We start from the raw sequence: 14,143 nt of genomic DNA, 5'->3' as shown, positions 1-14,143 counted from the left end.
ATTCATAGCGTGGGAAGGTTAGTATTTATTTTTCTCTGTTATTTATTTCCTCATCTATTGTACACTGTTTGTGGTGTTATTGATCAGCTCTTGCTATTTTGTCTGTCAGTCAATGACTTGCCGTGCCATAATTATTCCTGTCTGTCAGCACTGATGTCTTTTTAAAATTCTAAAATAAATAATGGGGAAATTGCACATATTAATGCAGATTACTTATACAACATACAGTGTTTTGACAGACACCCAATGTGAACTTACTTTTCTTTTCCAAACAAAATAATATGACTGACTGTTTAGTTAAAACCTTCTGTTTCACAGCAATATTTATTTTTCTCATTTATTATAAAGGGTTGTGTATACTTTGTTATACAAATATGCATTTACTACCATGAAGAGGTTGTTGGCAGATTTACATATTTTTGTAATATATACATACACACTGTCAGAATATGTTTACAAAAATATCCCCCCCTCCCTCCTCACTTGTGTGCTCTATTCCAGTGAGTACTACTTCAGCCCTGAAAACCTGGAACGAGACTTCTTCCTGCGGAGGAAAATGGACGAGAATGGCTTCCTTCCCATTTCCTTGATAGCGAGCTTTCACCGAGTACAGGCACTAACCACAGATGTCAGCCTGATCTTCGAGGTAACCCACAAACCGGACATCCTGAGCTCTTATTGCTGCTCCTTTACTCCTGCTTCATTCCTGTAAACACCTGTATTTCAGTCCAGACCACTTTGTCAGACAGCACTGAATTCATTTTGGAAGCTGACATCAACCTAGTGGTCTCATTTAACATTTAACATAAGAGTTGTATGATTGCCTCAGACATCTTAAGAAATTAGAACTGACATTTTTTTGTGGGAGAAAGTATTGGACAAAATGAGGTGGTGGTATTAAAATTTTAAATATGAATTTGTGGAAGAAGAAAAAAACTAACTTTCAACTCTAACGTAAGAAGGTATACAGTGCCTATAGAAAGTCTACACCCCCTTGAACTTATTTCACATTTTGTTGTGTCAGTGCCTCCGAGTTTCATGCATTTAAATGTAACTACCCAGCAGAGGGAACCTACATCAACTGCTGAATTTATCCTGAAATCGTGTGAATCACTACAATTTAACAGTTGGAGGCCATTTAACTTGGTGGCGATTGGTTACAGCTGAGCTAATTTAGGATTGCTGTTACAAACGGGGGTGGACACTTATCCAACCAAGCCATTTCAAATTGGTGGTTATGGGGGTAGGATGAGTAGACACACATATATCTCTATATATATAATTATTTTTTTTCTGCATTTTAATTCCAGGCTATGAGGTAACAAAACATTTTGAAAAGGGGGTGTAGACTTTCTGTAGGCTCTGTATGTGTTATTTCAGCAAGTGGTCCACTGCTAAAGATGCATGTTTGTTGATGGTGTATCAGGCAGTGCAGGCAGACACAGGGCTGCTGTTGCACTCTGCTCTGTCTGAATGTGCATTTCTGCTCAGGCACTGAAGGACAGCACCGTAGTGGAGATGACAGACCAGAAGATTCGGAGGAAAGTGGATCCTGAACGCTGGCCCATTCCTGGCCCCCCACCCCTTGATGCCCCCCGCACAGACTTCTCTCAGCTCATCAACTGCCCAGAGTTCATACCAGGCCAGGCCTTTACAGCGCAAGCCTCTGGTCAGTACTGGAAAGGCCCTTGAGCCTCATACTTTCCTTTCAACTCTGAAACCCTCAGTAGTAGCTTCAATAGTGAAATGAAAACCCTTTGTTTTAGGTTAGTTGCCTCCTTTGGACATGGCTTTTTCTTTCTTCATAAGAACAGAAGAAAGTTTACAAACGAGAGGAGGCCATTCGACCCATCCTGCTCGTTTGGTGTCCATTAATAGGATCCTATCCAGTCTATTTTTAAATGTTCCCAAATGTTCAGCTTCAACCACATTGCTGGGGAGTTTGTTCCAGATTGTGACAACTCTGTGTGAAGAAGCATCTCCTGTTTCCATCTTCCTTCTTAATAGTGGAAAAGCCTTTCTCCCAGGTGCATTCGTGTAGGACGGATATCCTAAATGATCGAATTAAAGGTTTTTGTGGCAACAACTTGAATGCATTGTAGAGTTTGAGTACATTTGGGGAAATGTGAGGACCAGCTTCTTTGAAACATATGCTTTTAGTGAAGGAAAGAAACCCCATGAGAACTTCTGCAACCGATGAAGACTAAATGTACAAACACACTGGATGAGTCTCACTGCAGTGGATTAGATAGGTTAACACATGCTCTCTGACTTTGGCCCTGCAGGCTCAGCCCCTAGTTCTCCTCGGGTTGGCAGTACCTTGCCGGCTAAGAAGAATGTAGAGTCCAGCAACCTGCAGTCTATGTCCAAGGGGCTTTCCACCAGCCTGCCCGACCTGGAGTCCGAGCCTTGGATAGAGGTCAAGAAACGCCACCGCCCCGCCCCTGCCAAGCCAAAGGTAGGTAGAGTCACAGGGCTATTTGTCTTGTATGTCATCGTACAGGGAAGGATGCTTGGACATTGATGCTTTCCATTTTCTGTCCTGACAGTTGAGATAGAGCCCTGGATTAGCTACAGTTGCTTTTTGGTTCCTTCTAAATGATTGGATGTCAAGGCATCTTTTGTCTGATTTCTCAGTTCCACAGTAGTCCTGTAATTGTTGAGAACGGTGCACAGAAGCTGAGCCGAAGCCACTCACTTCATGAGATTCCAGTCACGTCCAGTATTAATGTGTCTGTACTGTAGCCCCTCGCTGTAGAGTATTTGTGTATGTGTTGACCTACATTGTGCAATTGAAAGAACAGTAGATAATAATATCTACACTGTTGTTCGAGGGGAAAAAACTGACCTTCCAATATTTCCTTCAGTTTCTGTATTGCCCAAGATATGTTTACAGTCCACCTATCCCATGTTGTACAGCATGCTGTGAGCTCCGGCCCAGAAGCGATCGTAGTTAAATTGAACTGTCGGCATTATTGATAGAGATTGATGTTGTCTGATGGATGGATGCTGTTGTAAAAGGGGTGAAATACATTCTCAGGTTCTCTACTTGAAGCCCTGATGTTTTGGATGAGTCCTGTAGTCTTGTTAGACATATTAAAGGTTAAAAAAAAAGCAAGTCATCTGAACCACTGTGAAAACGAGTGTTCAGGAATGCAAAAAAATCAGTCATGCAGTTATTAGAAAGTGTCATTAGAAAATTCTTGATGACTGTGTTCACCAAGCTACACATATGCAGTGCTGTTCTTGTTCTGATAACATCTAATGTGATCTATTATTCAGCATAAGTAATGTCTGTACAGCCCTGCAGTAGCTATGGATACAGTTAAACCAAGCAACAAAGTCACAGAGATCTTGTTTTCCTTGCCAGTCACTGCAGATGTGTTATTGAAAGGTCGGTTTTCAGACTGATAAAACTCTTTATTATATGTCAGTCTGTTTTTGTTGCTTCCGGCCAGAGGTTTAATGAGTGTGGGAAAGCATACTAGTCCAGTACAGTATTTAGAGAATTCGTTTATCATCTGAAATGTATTTATTCATGCTTCATAACAATGGCGCCACACACTAACCCATTTTGTGTTAACTTTTTATCTTCCAGCTGTTTTGTTTTTACTTTTTGTTTGTATGTGTGCTTTAACTGGAATGCTCATAATCATCCTCGCACACGTGTTATAATTGTTTTTTAATTATTTTTTTCCATATTCACAGTTTTTGTTCTTTTGCACTTTCTCCTATACATGCTTCTTCCTTCCTTTATGCCATGTCTTTCTGTCTATTTGCAGGATGTTGATAATGATTTGCCCAGTAGTATCCCCTCCTGCCCTGAGACCAAGTCGGAGTCTCTCCCTCCTGCAGTTGAGTATTGTGATGTCCACTGCTGGACATAGATTCTGTGGGAGAAGACCACAGAAGTCTTCCTCACTACACGTACTGTTAGCCTGACTAAAGAGTCAAAAGGCTGATCAATATTTTTCCTCACAAGGTTTTTTTAAATGCAGAATGATTAAAAACAAAAACAAACAAAAAAAACAGCACTGACTGTATGTGAGGGATGAGAACTGAAAAAAAGCTCACTCACTATCTCCAGTTTGCCTGACTGAATTCAAGGATGTTTTGTATTTTACTCCTTGGTCTATCTTGAGGAGGGAGGTGTGTTTTACAGTCACTTTTTTGGTAACACTGGGCTGTATCATTGTCTCCCTGCATTTATAGAGACTAAAGATGTCATTTCACTTCTATGAATTGAATGGCAAAAGGAAGTAAAACGGGTGTATACCTTATAATGCCATATTTGCTAAAGGAAGAACATGACTGTGCAATAATAATAATAATAATAATAATAATAATAATGCTTGCCTAGTATGAGATTAATGTCTCTTGTTTCTTTTCTGGTACACCATTTCTCAGGCCATTTCTTTGCGTAATGATGACATTTGTTATAATGTAGATTTAAATTTATTATTTTTATTTATTTTTCATGCAGTGAATGTAAATGAAAAATAATTCACAACACGACTGGTCAAAGACTGATTTCATTGAGAACAAAATATTGTTTAGCCAAAATGAAGTGGTTGAGGTAATCTGTCTTCAGATTTCCTGTACCTGAAATGGAAACCATTTACTTTGAATGTCAATCATCCCAAGGTACGAACTGCTTTATATTGAAAGAAAGGTAAAATGTTACAAACATTAAAATAGATCATGTGGAAAATTGAGAAAACCGAAAAAGCCAGCACTGAATGCAGTGCATAACCCATGTAGGAGCTCCGTGTACTCATGCAAGGTGCCTTCTTGTTGATTTTTTCTGTTCCTCTCTCCTGTTCCTCTGTCTCGGTCTTCCAGGAGAGCTCAGAGCGCCCCCCCCAGCCCGGCCCAAAGTCCGAGCCCGAGCAGGAGGAGCTGGACTTCCTGTTTGACGAGGAGATTGAACAGCTCGCCGGCCGCAAGAACACCTTCACCGACTGGTCCGACGACGACTCGGACTACGAGATAGACGACCACGACGTCAACAAGATCCTCATCGTCACCCAGACCCCACCGCACCTGCGCAAGCACCCTGGCGGCGACCGCACCGGAAACCACGTCTCCCGCGCCAAGATCACGGCCGACCTGGCCAAGGCCATCAATGACGGCCTGTACTACTACGAGAAGGACCTGTGGACGGATGACAGCGAGATCGAGTACGCCAACATAAAGGTAAGCCTGCTGGACTGCTGTCAACAAGCAGGGGTTCTGCTTCCTGTCACTTAGCATAACTTTCACAAATTTAAATTACTGAACGGGAATCAGACCTGAGCGCAGGCTTTGCACATATCTGATTACAGGCAAAGTCCTGTCATGTTTCCACAGTGTTATTTCAGATATAGTGGTTTAGGTTATATATGAATATATAGATATATATTATGGCCTTCAAATTATTAATTTATGTAATCACGATGAATCTCAGATTTTCACGAATGAATTGTAATTAATCGCATATTTAAGCACGTTAAAATTACATTAAAACATTTACATATATGAGTGTAACTAAACTGACAGTTAATAAAGTTCAAAGAAATGCAGCACTGCATCTTATAGGCTTTGAAAGAGAGAGGCTCAATATAGGAACTAAACCCATTGTACTGCAGGCCACCTATTTCTTCTCACTGAGCCAGTTGCTCAGACAAACTAGTCCTTAAATCTTCAGAAGGTAATGCTGCTCTCTTTTATATTATTATAACTGACGCTGTACACCGCCTTGACAAGCACTTTGAACATTAGGATGCTTTTAGGTGATAGCTAAAATGATGTGCTTCTATGCTATTGAAATTCACCTTCACAGAGATTACATATCACCATCCAAAAGTATTTTAAAATGGAATCAGCTGTTCATCAATCCACCTTTCTCCACCATCATGATTGCATCTGTGCTTCGAGTACGGGTGCACAGAACGCTCAGAATATAGAAAAGCAATTAATTGCATTAAAAAATATGAGCACATTATTAATTTGAAATTAATTGCATTCGTTAACGCTGACAGCCCTAATATATGTATTTTGTGTGTGTGTGTGTGTGTATGTGATCCATTGCTAGATGAAAGCCTCTATGTTAAAAGGCTAGTATTTATGAAAACATGTCAGTGTCACTCATTATTCCAGTTCAAGGTTTTTTCTAAATATACTGTGTTCCCCGTGTTAGTTTTGAAAGCAGGTGCAAAAAAACAGATATCAGTCCAGGTGCTGAGAGACCCTGCTGCAGATTGCAAAACCTGTCAGGGTCAGGAGGGAAACGCCAGCTGTGATATTAGTGAGCAAATCTGAACCCAAGGAAGTTGTGCCCTGTTTCAGATGGGCTCTTCACCTCAAACAGTGAAGACCCTGAGAAACACCTTGGACTTGTATTCAGTTAGGTTAGCAAATGTTGAGAATTATCGTTCATTGTAGCCATTCTGAGAACAAAGCAGTTTTTCATTGGATTTGATTATTTGCAAAAAGACAAACAAATTCAAGGCTAAGGTCTTTGATAGTGAAAAGCTGAACACCTGGTGTTACCAGGGTCAGTATGTTTGTAATACAGGTCGTGTGCAGATAAAACTCTGTAGTACTAGTCAACGTGTCCAGGTATTACTGAGTGGATAAAGAGCTGACGTTTCCAGTCAGACCCAATCTCTCCCGCTCTCTCTGTCTGTCTCTCAGCCGTTGGGGGGGTATATTCTTGCTTAGCATTCCTGTATCCTGTTAAAGTGCTTTCCTTGTGTCACAAGGGTTCAACTCTGAGAGGGCAGCAGGGGGTCACCCTTGTAGTGTTCTGGTGGGTAGCATTATGTAAAGCTTTCTCTGATTCTTTACAAGTACATTGAACTAGATTAAGACTATTTAGAACTAAGGCACTTTCACCCATCTAAGCCCGGGTCTGTCTCATGTGATGACGTAAGCAGGAGCTGTGCTGTTTCCTGATTAATTACCTTGACTTGTAAAGAAAGCCAAGTAGTTTTTCCAAAGTGACAATTTGCCTGAATATCTTTGCTTAAGCAAATCAAACCAAAATGTTATTTTCCTAGATCCTATCCCTTGGGGAAAAAATAGAAATAGTCATGTTATTGTGCTCTTACATCATTGTAAAAGAACATATTATATAATAGTAGAAAATGTAATTCAGTACTACCCGTTCTCCTAAACTCCTTATCAGAGATTACGATGCCTTGCCTATTACAGATATACATAAGCTTTGCAGGAAGCATTACATTCTACATCACCAGTGCCATAAACAAATAAAACAAAAAGGTTTTTGTTTAAAGAATAAATTATGAAAGAGCTTTACAATAGCCTTTTTTTTTTATAATTGAGCTGATCTGGAAATTACACCCCATGTATTAACACAGCAAATAGAAAGATAGGAGCTTATAGAGATAAGAAATAAGAGAGAGATAAGAAAATGCAATTCAGCTTGAATCCACATGGTGGCAGTACAACATAAAGCTTAATGCACGACATTTCGATTTTTACATTATATCAGGTACAAAATTTAAGTGAATTATTATTATTTGTATGTTGAATTCAGTCCTCTACAGATGATTAAAAATAATCAGTTGGCACACAGTATGTAAGTCCTGACTCGTTGCCATTCAGCCACAGCTTTCTATAGACACTCGATCATGACCGTGCCAGGCTCAGATTGTCTCAGTTTAAGAACAGAACAACGGCCTTTCAACCCATCTTGTTCATAAAGCCATTGTTCAGAAGATCCTTGATAATGAGTTTGCTCTGAATCCCCATCTGTCCTCTGGACTCGCCTCTGTGCTGAGTTTGAAGGCTCAGTGTCACAGACTTAAAATGTCCCCAGGTAATACTGAATTCATGATTCAGCTCTTTGTAATTTTTTTGTTTTCATGTACATCTGTGTTTTCTTGTTTATTTTTTCTATCCTCTCACCAGCAGGAGGTGGAGACCTTCAAGAAGCTGAACCTGATCAGTAAAGAGCAGTTTGAGAACCTGGCTCCTGAGCCTCCCATTGATCCCAACCAGGAGGTGCCCCCTGGCCCGCCCCGACCTCAAACAGGTACAGAGCTTGGCACCACAGACTCGGACACTGCGGTCACACTGGACATCGCAAGAATCCCCTGTTCAATTTTTCAATTTGAATTTTGCAAAGGCACAAAATCCAACTGTATTTTACCGGTTCAGAATCAAACACTAAAGCCACGCCATGTGCAGTAGGGTTTGAATTTCCCAAAGGAGTGGGACTGCTGCGAATCACAGTATATGTGGGGGGTTTATGAAGGTTTCCTGCACATATGTTCTTCTGCATATACGTTTACAAACATATCTAAGGCTAACTCTCTAACAAGTAACTTTCTTTTTTACCACTTGAGATTTAACAGAAGAGTTGGCAAACAAGCTCTTTGGTGCTGCAGAGCCTCCAGGCTCCAACCTTGCCCGATCCCTGCCAACGACTGTGCCAGATTCTCCCACGATGCACCTTGCTAGAACGCCCAAGACCCCCCGAACTCCCCGACTCCAGGACCCCAACAAAACCCCACGCTTCTACCCTGTTGTAAAGGAGGGGGGTCACATCGATGGACAGGTATTGGCGGGGGGGATCTCAGGGTGAATTGTCATGTTGTAACACATTCAGAGGAGATTCTACCTAGGCCCTTTTTTACATTGCAGCATAATTGTTGACAAGGATGGTGTTTGTTTATTGAAGTGATGTCATTGTAATAATGATTCATGAATCCCAGTGACATGACAATGCAGCCTGTTTTGGTCAGTGTCACAGTTGGCTACGCAGTCTGGATTCAATACCCAGTTAGGCTACAGAGAAGGGTAATCAAGCAAAGCAAGGCAAAGCCTGAATTTTGCTTTCACTGGTAAAACATTCACTTCAAGGTACACTGGATTAACACTGATCTTGTTATTTGCTACCCCAGAAGTTATTCTGCAGGAGTGGAAAACCATCTAAGGATTGTTTTAGAACAATATAAACAAATTTAGGGCAGTATGTGCCCAGCGGTTTTAAACTCCCACTACTTCAGCGACTCTTAAGAAATGTAGTACCAAATGTTTGTGCTTCAATCTGGTGTCTCAGACCCCCAGGAAGAGGAAGACCAGGCACAGCTCGAACCCCCCCCTGGAGAGCCACGTGGGCTGGGTGATGGACTCCCGCGAGCACCGGCCACGCACCTCCTCTGTCAGGTACTGCCGCTCGGCAAGGTGACTGTTGGACTTGGTACAGACGAACCCTCCAACAAAGTCTCCTTATCTTATCCACAGAAAATGTTCACTTCATAATGTGCCTATTATGGGTAAACAAAAGGGCATTAGGCTGGAAGTGATCTTACACAGCTTGGAAAATTACAGCGTCCTATTAATCTCCTTGAGCTGTATTTGACCATCTATTAGGTGTTTTGGTCCCTTCAATGAGGAATGAAAAATGCATGTGAAATCCAGCGCTGGACCACCAGTACAGCGCAGTATAGATCAAAATGTTGTATCACTTATTTGTGCCAGGACTTAGGATTTGGGTCTGCTGTGTGCTGCTGCCTCATCTCAGGTCTGTGTCTCTCTCGCTCTGCAGCAGCTCCAATGCCTCCCCCTCAGAAGGCGCCCCGCTGGTTGGCAGCTACGGCTGCACCCCCCACTCACTGCCCAAGTTCCAGCACCCGTCCCACGAGCTGCTGCAGGAGAACGGCTTCACCCAGCAGGTCTACCACAAATACCGCAGGAGGTGCCTCAACGGTTAGTCTCCCAAAACAGCAGGACAAATGCGCAGTCTGGAATGCAGAAAACGACTGCCTAGTTTAAAGTCAGCTGACTTGAGTTTAATATTGAAAACAACCTGGTTTCTTTATATTGTTGTTATTTTGAAGACCTTTGTTCAGTATTGGAGCGAGACAAAATCTGAACTTTGCCTCACCCACGAGTCACAAAGTACAAAAAAGTAACCTATTGTGTTTTGATATATAAATAGAATATAATGGCAACTGACAATAACTGAAACAGTGAAAGCGTACAGATTTGTACTTTTGCAAGTTTTTATTTGGTCTAGCCCTTCCACGGCTCATTTTGTCTGTCTGTTTCAGAGAGAAAACGGTTGGGAATCGGTCAGTCCCAGGAAATGAACACGTTGTTCAGGTTTTGGTCATTCTTCCTGAGAGACCATTTCAACAGGAAGATGTACGAGGAGTTTAAACTGTACTCATTAGAAGATGCCAAGGAAAACTACAGGTAAAGTAGGACAATCTGCCACTTATAGCAAAATAAGCCAGTGCACTTTCAAGCTCATTCTAACATTTTTCTGGCTATATAAAAGTCCTCCTTTTTGGAAAATGTGTATTACCTTCCACGTATAGAGAAGCACACTGTATATGCTAGATTCATTTTTATTTTTGAAACATAAAAGCCCACAGTCTGACCTAAGCATTGAACTTTAATAACATGTGAAGTTTGGCTCCAGAAAGAGGAGGTAACAGGATGCGTGCCTGCTTGGCATTAAAATTGTATGCCTCGTAATTCTGTAGTCCCAGAGGCAGAGAGACATGCAGGAAATCATCAGCCCTTAATGGGGATCGTTTAGCCTGTAGACATGCGCTTCTGCCCAGTGCCGGTGTGAGGAGGACAGAGCAGGACAGCACATGAACACAAAACCTGAGCTGACTTGTACGCTCACCAGGTTTTTCGGGTTGTTCCGTTTAGAGGGTGTCGCTCTAAAGACAAGAGGCCTAACTAGCACCAGCTGTGGGAAACTGTCCTTTTACTCAAGTGGTCACCCATCCCCAGTGTTTTCTTGTTTCTTGTGTCTCGCGTGCTTATTGTTATTATCTGACTTGTTTCCTAGAAGTCAGACATTTTAGGATTATAGGACTAAACAACATTGCTGTGCTGTATTCACTTCTTGTTGTGCTTTCTCTCTTGTTCCTGAAAAAATAAAGGTACGGATTGGAGTGTCTCTTCCGCTTCTACAGCTACGGTTTGGAGCGGAGATTCCGGCCAGATATCTTTAAGGACTTTCAGGAAGAAACTATCAGGGATTATGAAACCGGTATGTCAGATCTCATTGTGAGACACTGAAACTGCAACAGGAACAGTTATAGAGAGATGCCAGTGAGAGAGACACGAGCACGACTGTGTAATGCTAGAAGAAAGCACTAAACGGGAAACACACAGACACGTGCAGTTATTGTTGCATCGGTTCTTGGAAACATGAATCAACCTGAATTTTAAGGACCTTTTAGAAAATTGGACCACCTTCCCCAGGGTTGACAGCTCATTCGTTTGGAGAAGTGTGTATGTATGAACAATGTGACATTTTCACACAGATGATTGAGTAATTCATGTGAGCGCCAGTGTGAGTCATTGCTGGGGCATTATGGGTACGATTCCAACTTGAGTGGGATATTTTTGATTTTTTAAATGACTATTAATAACTGGTCTGCGCAGTAATTGCAGTCTTGGTGAAGTGTGTAAAGCTGTGGTTTGCTTTTTGTTTCCCAGGACAGCTGTATGGTTTGGAGAAGTTCTGGGCCTTCCTGAAATACTCTCAGACCAAGAACCAGCCCATCGACCCCAAACTGCAGAAGCACCTCAGCAAGTTCAAGCGACTCGAAGACTTCAGAGTGGATGTGAGTCTGTAGCTATTCAGCATGTTTTTTTTTATGAAGTGTCAGCAGGCTGTTGCAGGCATTTTTCTGGACAGTATGACACTACACATATATTAAACGGTTTAGTCTTAAGATAGAAGATGGCCTTAGTTTAACCTTTAGTGCGACAATACAGTAAATGTGTTTTGATGTGACATTTTACACATTCTTATTCATATATCTGTATAACAGTGAAGCCCATTTAGAGTGAATGCAGTTCAGCTCAGTTCTTTATCTGGTGTTGGCATGAACAATTTCAACTTATTACCAGGTGTGTGTGCGCACTGTGCTGGGCTGTGTTAGATTAATGAGTGTCCAGGGGGCGGTGTAGTTGTCTGTGCACTCAGCATAACTCACACTCTCTGCCATCTGCAGCCCCCGATGGGAGAGGACGTGGGCCGCAGGAGACGGCGTTCCTCTTCGACGGGTGAGGACGGGGGCCGTCGGAGACACCCTTCCAACTCCTCCAAGCCGGGCAACGCTGCTAAACCTGCTCCCGCTCACCCACCCCCAGCGCCCAGTGCCACTGCCACCTCCTCCTCCTCTCACAACGCACCCAAAGACAACGCCGACCGGAGGAGAGCGGAGCCGGCGGCCGCCAAAGCCAAAGACACTCAGACAGCTGGCAAATAACAACCTCACACCTTCTGTGCTGCCCATTTCCATTAGAAAACAGAACAGGAAGCTAACAGTATTTTCAGCTCAAGGGGTCAAATACAAAATAGATACAAATCGTCATCATCTAGGAAAGATAGTGAAGGAAATCCCATTTTTGCCAGTCCAGATACCGTCAACTGAGATCGCATGTTTTTTTTTGTTTTTATTATGAAGTTACTGTTTAGGGGACATAGGAAATATGAATCAAGGGACTGGGGTTGACATGATTTTCTTGAGCTAAACAAGTTTACAAAAAAAAAAAATAGAAAAATGCATTCCTGCATTGTATGCAAAAAAAAAAAAAAAAAACGTTTGGGATGCCTTACATTTCAATAAGGATTTCTTACTTCTTAAAGAAGACAGTATGGTTGTAGTTCAGATAACCATGTTCTTGCTTTTGTTTTCATTTGCACCTGCTGTTGACGTACTTTTAGCCGATATCAGAGCTAATCCTGACCGTGAATTTAGACGGAGTTGCAGTGAACTCAACAGGATATGTAACCCATGTTGGCTTGAGCTGGATTGTGATGTGATGGGTATGAGTTACCCAGAGGTTGCATTTGGTATTATAGTGGGGAGTTTCCTTAAAGGGTTATACAAATGGTTATACTGTAAAAGAGCTCAAGTAGGGAATGTGGGTGAAAGAGGCTTGCATATCTTTCAAAACTTTTTTTCTCTGGAATCACCGATGGACAAATTGCACTGCTTCTTAATGCAAACCACAGCAGGGGGCTATATATATATATATATATATATATATATATATATATATATATAAATATATATATATATATATAAATAAATCTTCAATTTGAATGATAATTGAGGGTTTAGCCTTAGTTAATTCCATGCCTAGAATGTCTCTTTACAGGCACGTAGAATAATTGATTTTTAATTTCAAAGATATTTTATTGCTGTAAAGGATTTTAGTGGGCATATTTTTGTTTGTTTTGGATGGGGACTTTCCTTAAAGTGCTTATATATTTTTGGCTGAAATTATCTAACTTTGTTCTCTTTTATTCTTATTTAGGATTAATTTAGAATGAAGTCTATTTAAAATCATAATCACTGGAGGTTGCAAATTTTTAGTTTGAATTAGTCTACCTGACTGTATCCACTAGCTAGCTGTAACATTGTGGATGGTGACTAATGTTAGTATTAGTTTAACAAGGTTTTTTTTTTTTTTAGTATTTCCAATATCATACCTACAGATACCTGCAAAAAAACATAATCTGCTCCATGTCAGACATCTAGAATAATCAAACCCACATCTCTCCTCCATGTGAAGATGCAATTGTAAAATATTTGGTTTGAAGATTGTATATACAAGTAATCACTATTTACTCAGCTTTTCAGATTTCTCGTTTAATGAATTTTGTGCCCATTTATTGTGTGTGTGTGTGTGTGTTAATTTGTGGTAATTTTTTTTTCTTCTCAATTTTATAAAAATGCATAAAAACTACAAAATGAATTGTAAAAAGCCATTCCTTGTGTGCGGTTTGATTTTTCCATCTCTGTTCCCATCCCAACCCCTCCGGTAATCTTATAATCTCAGTGCAGTAATACAAGTACAGCAGGCCAGCTGTTTGTACCCCTTAAGTCTTTCATTAAAAAAAAACGTAGAGCAAGGCAAGGCAGAAGTGCTTTTGGCCGGATACTCGGGGTTCTCCATTGTTAATGCTTCCTCAGCAAGCGACCGTTTTGTTCTTGAGGTTTAGAAATTCAAATTCCTGCAGGTAATTTTTATATATTTCTTTTAATTTGCTCACCCCTATCTAAAAAACTTTCTGAATGTGACATTTCAGGGATATATTGAATTTTTTAGGCCTCGAAAAGGAGCCATACAACCTCTCTAATTCTGTTTGGAA

The 14,143-nt window shown here is 41.1% G+C and overlaps 1 protein-coding gene across 6 annotated transcripts in view; it reads left to right on the top strand.

The window, feature by feature from the left end:
- Window positions 1-13,759, top strand: part of larp1b (La ribonucleoprotein 1B) — a 40,741-nt gene extending 26,982 nt beyond the window's left edge. For 2 of the 6 annotated variants that reach the window (XM_066720163.1, XM_066720159.1), the window contains 13 exons: window positions 502-646; window positions 1,492-1,669; window positions 2,286-2,458; window positions 3,783-3,854; window positions 4,843-5,196; window positions 7,918-8,038; window positions 8,352-8,563; window positions 9,068-9,174; window positions 9,557-9,717; window positions 10,062-10,206; window positions 10,911-11,020; window positions 11,473-11,600; window positions 11,994-13,759. In XM_066720163.1, the coding sequence (XP_066576260.1) occupies window positions 502-646; window positions 1,492-1,669; window positions 2,286-2,458; window positions 3,783-3,854; window positions 4,843-5,196; window positions 7,918-8,038; window positions 8,352-8,563; window positions 9,068-9,174; window positions 9,557-9,717; window positions 10,062-10,206; window positions 10,911-11,020; window positions 11,473-11,600; window positions 11,994-12,251 (2,164 nt within the window). In that variant the 3' untranslated portion in view covers window positions 12,252-13,759. Of the gene's footprint in view, window positions 1-501; window positions 647-1,491; window positions 1,670-2,285; window positions 2,459-3,782; window positions 3,855-4,842; window positions 5,197-7,914; window positions 8,039-8,351; window positions 8,564-9,067; window positions 9,175-9,556; window positions 9,718-10,061; window positions 10,207-10,910; window positions 11,021-11,472; window positions 11,601-11,993 lie in introns of all 6 variants that reach the window. The other 4 variants (XM_066720162.1, XM_066720158.1, XM_066720161.1 and 1 more) reach the window with 3 other exon arrangements.
- The last annotated feature ends 384 nt before the right edge of the window (window positions 13,760-14,143 follow it).

Source organism: Amia ocellicauda, chromosome 13, assembly GCF_036373705.1.
Source record: "Amia ocellicauda isolate fAmiCal2 chromosome 13, fAmiCal2.hap1, whole genome shotgun sequence".
Taxonomy (NCBI): domain Eukaryota; kingdom Metazoa; phylum Chordata; class Actinopteri; order Amiiformes; family Amiidae; genus Amia; species Amia ocellicauda.
This window is presented reverse-complemented; position numbering and strand designations above follow the sequence as displayed.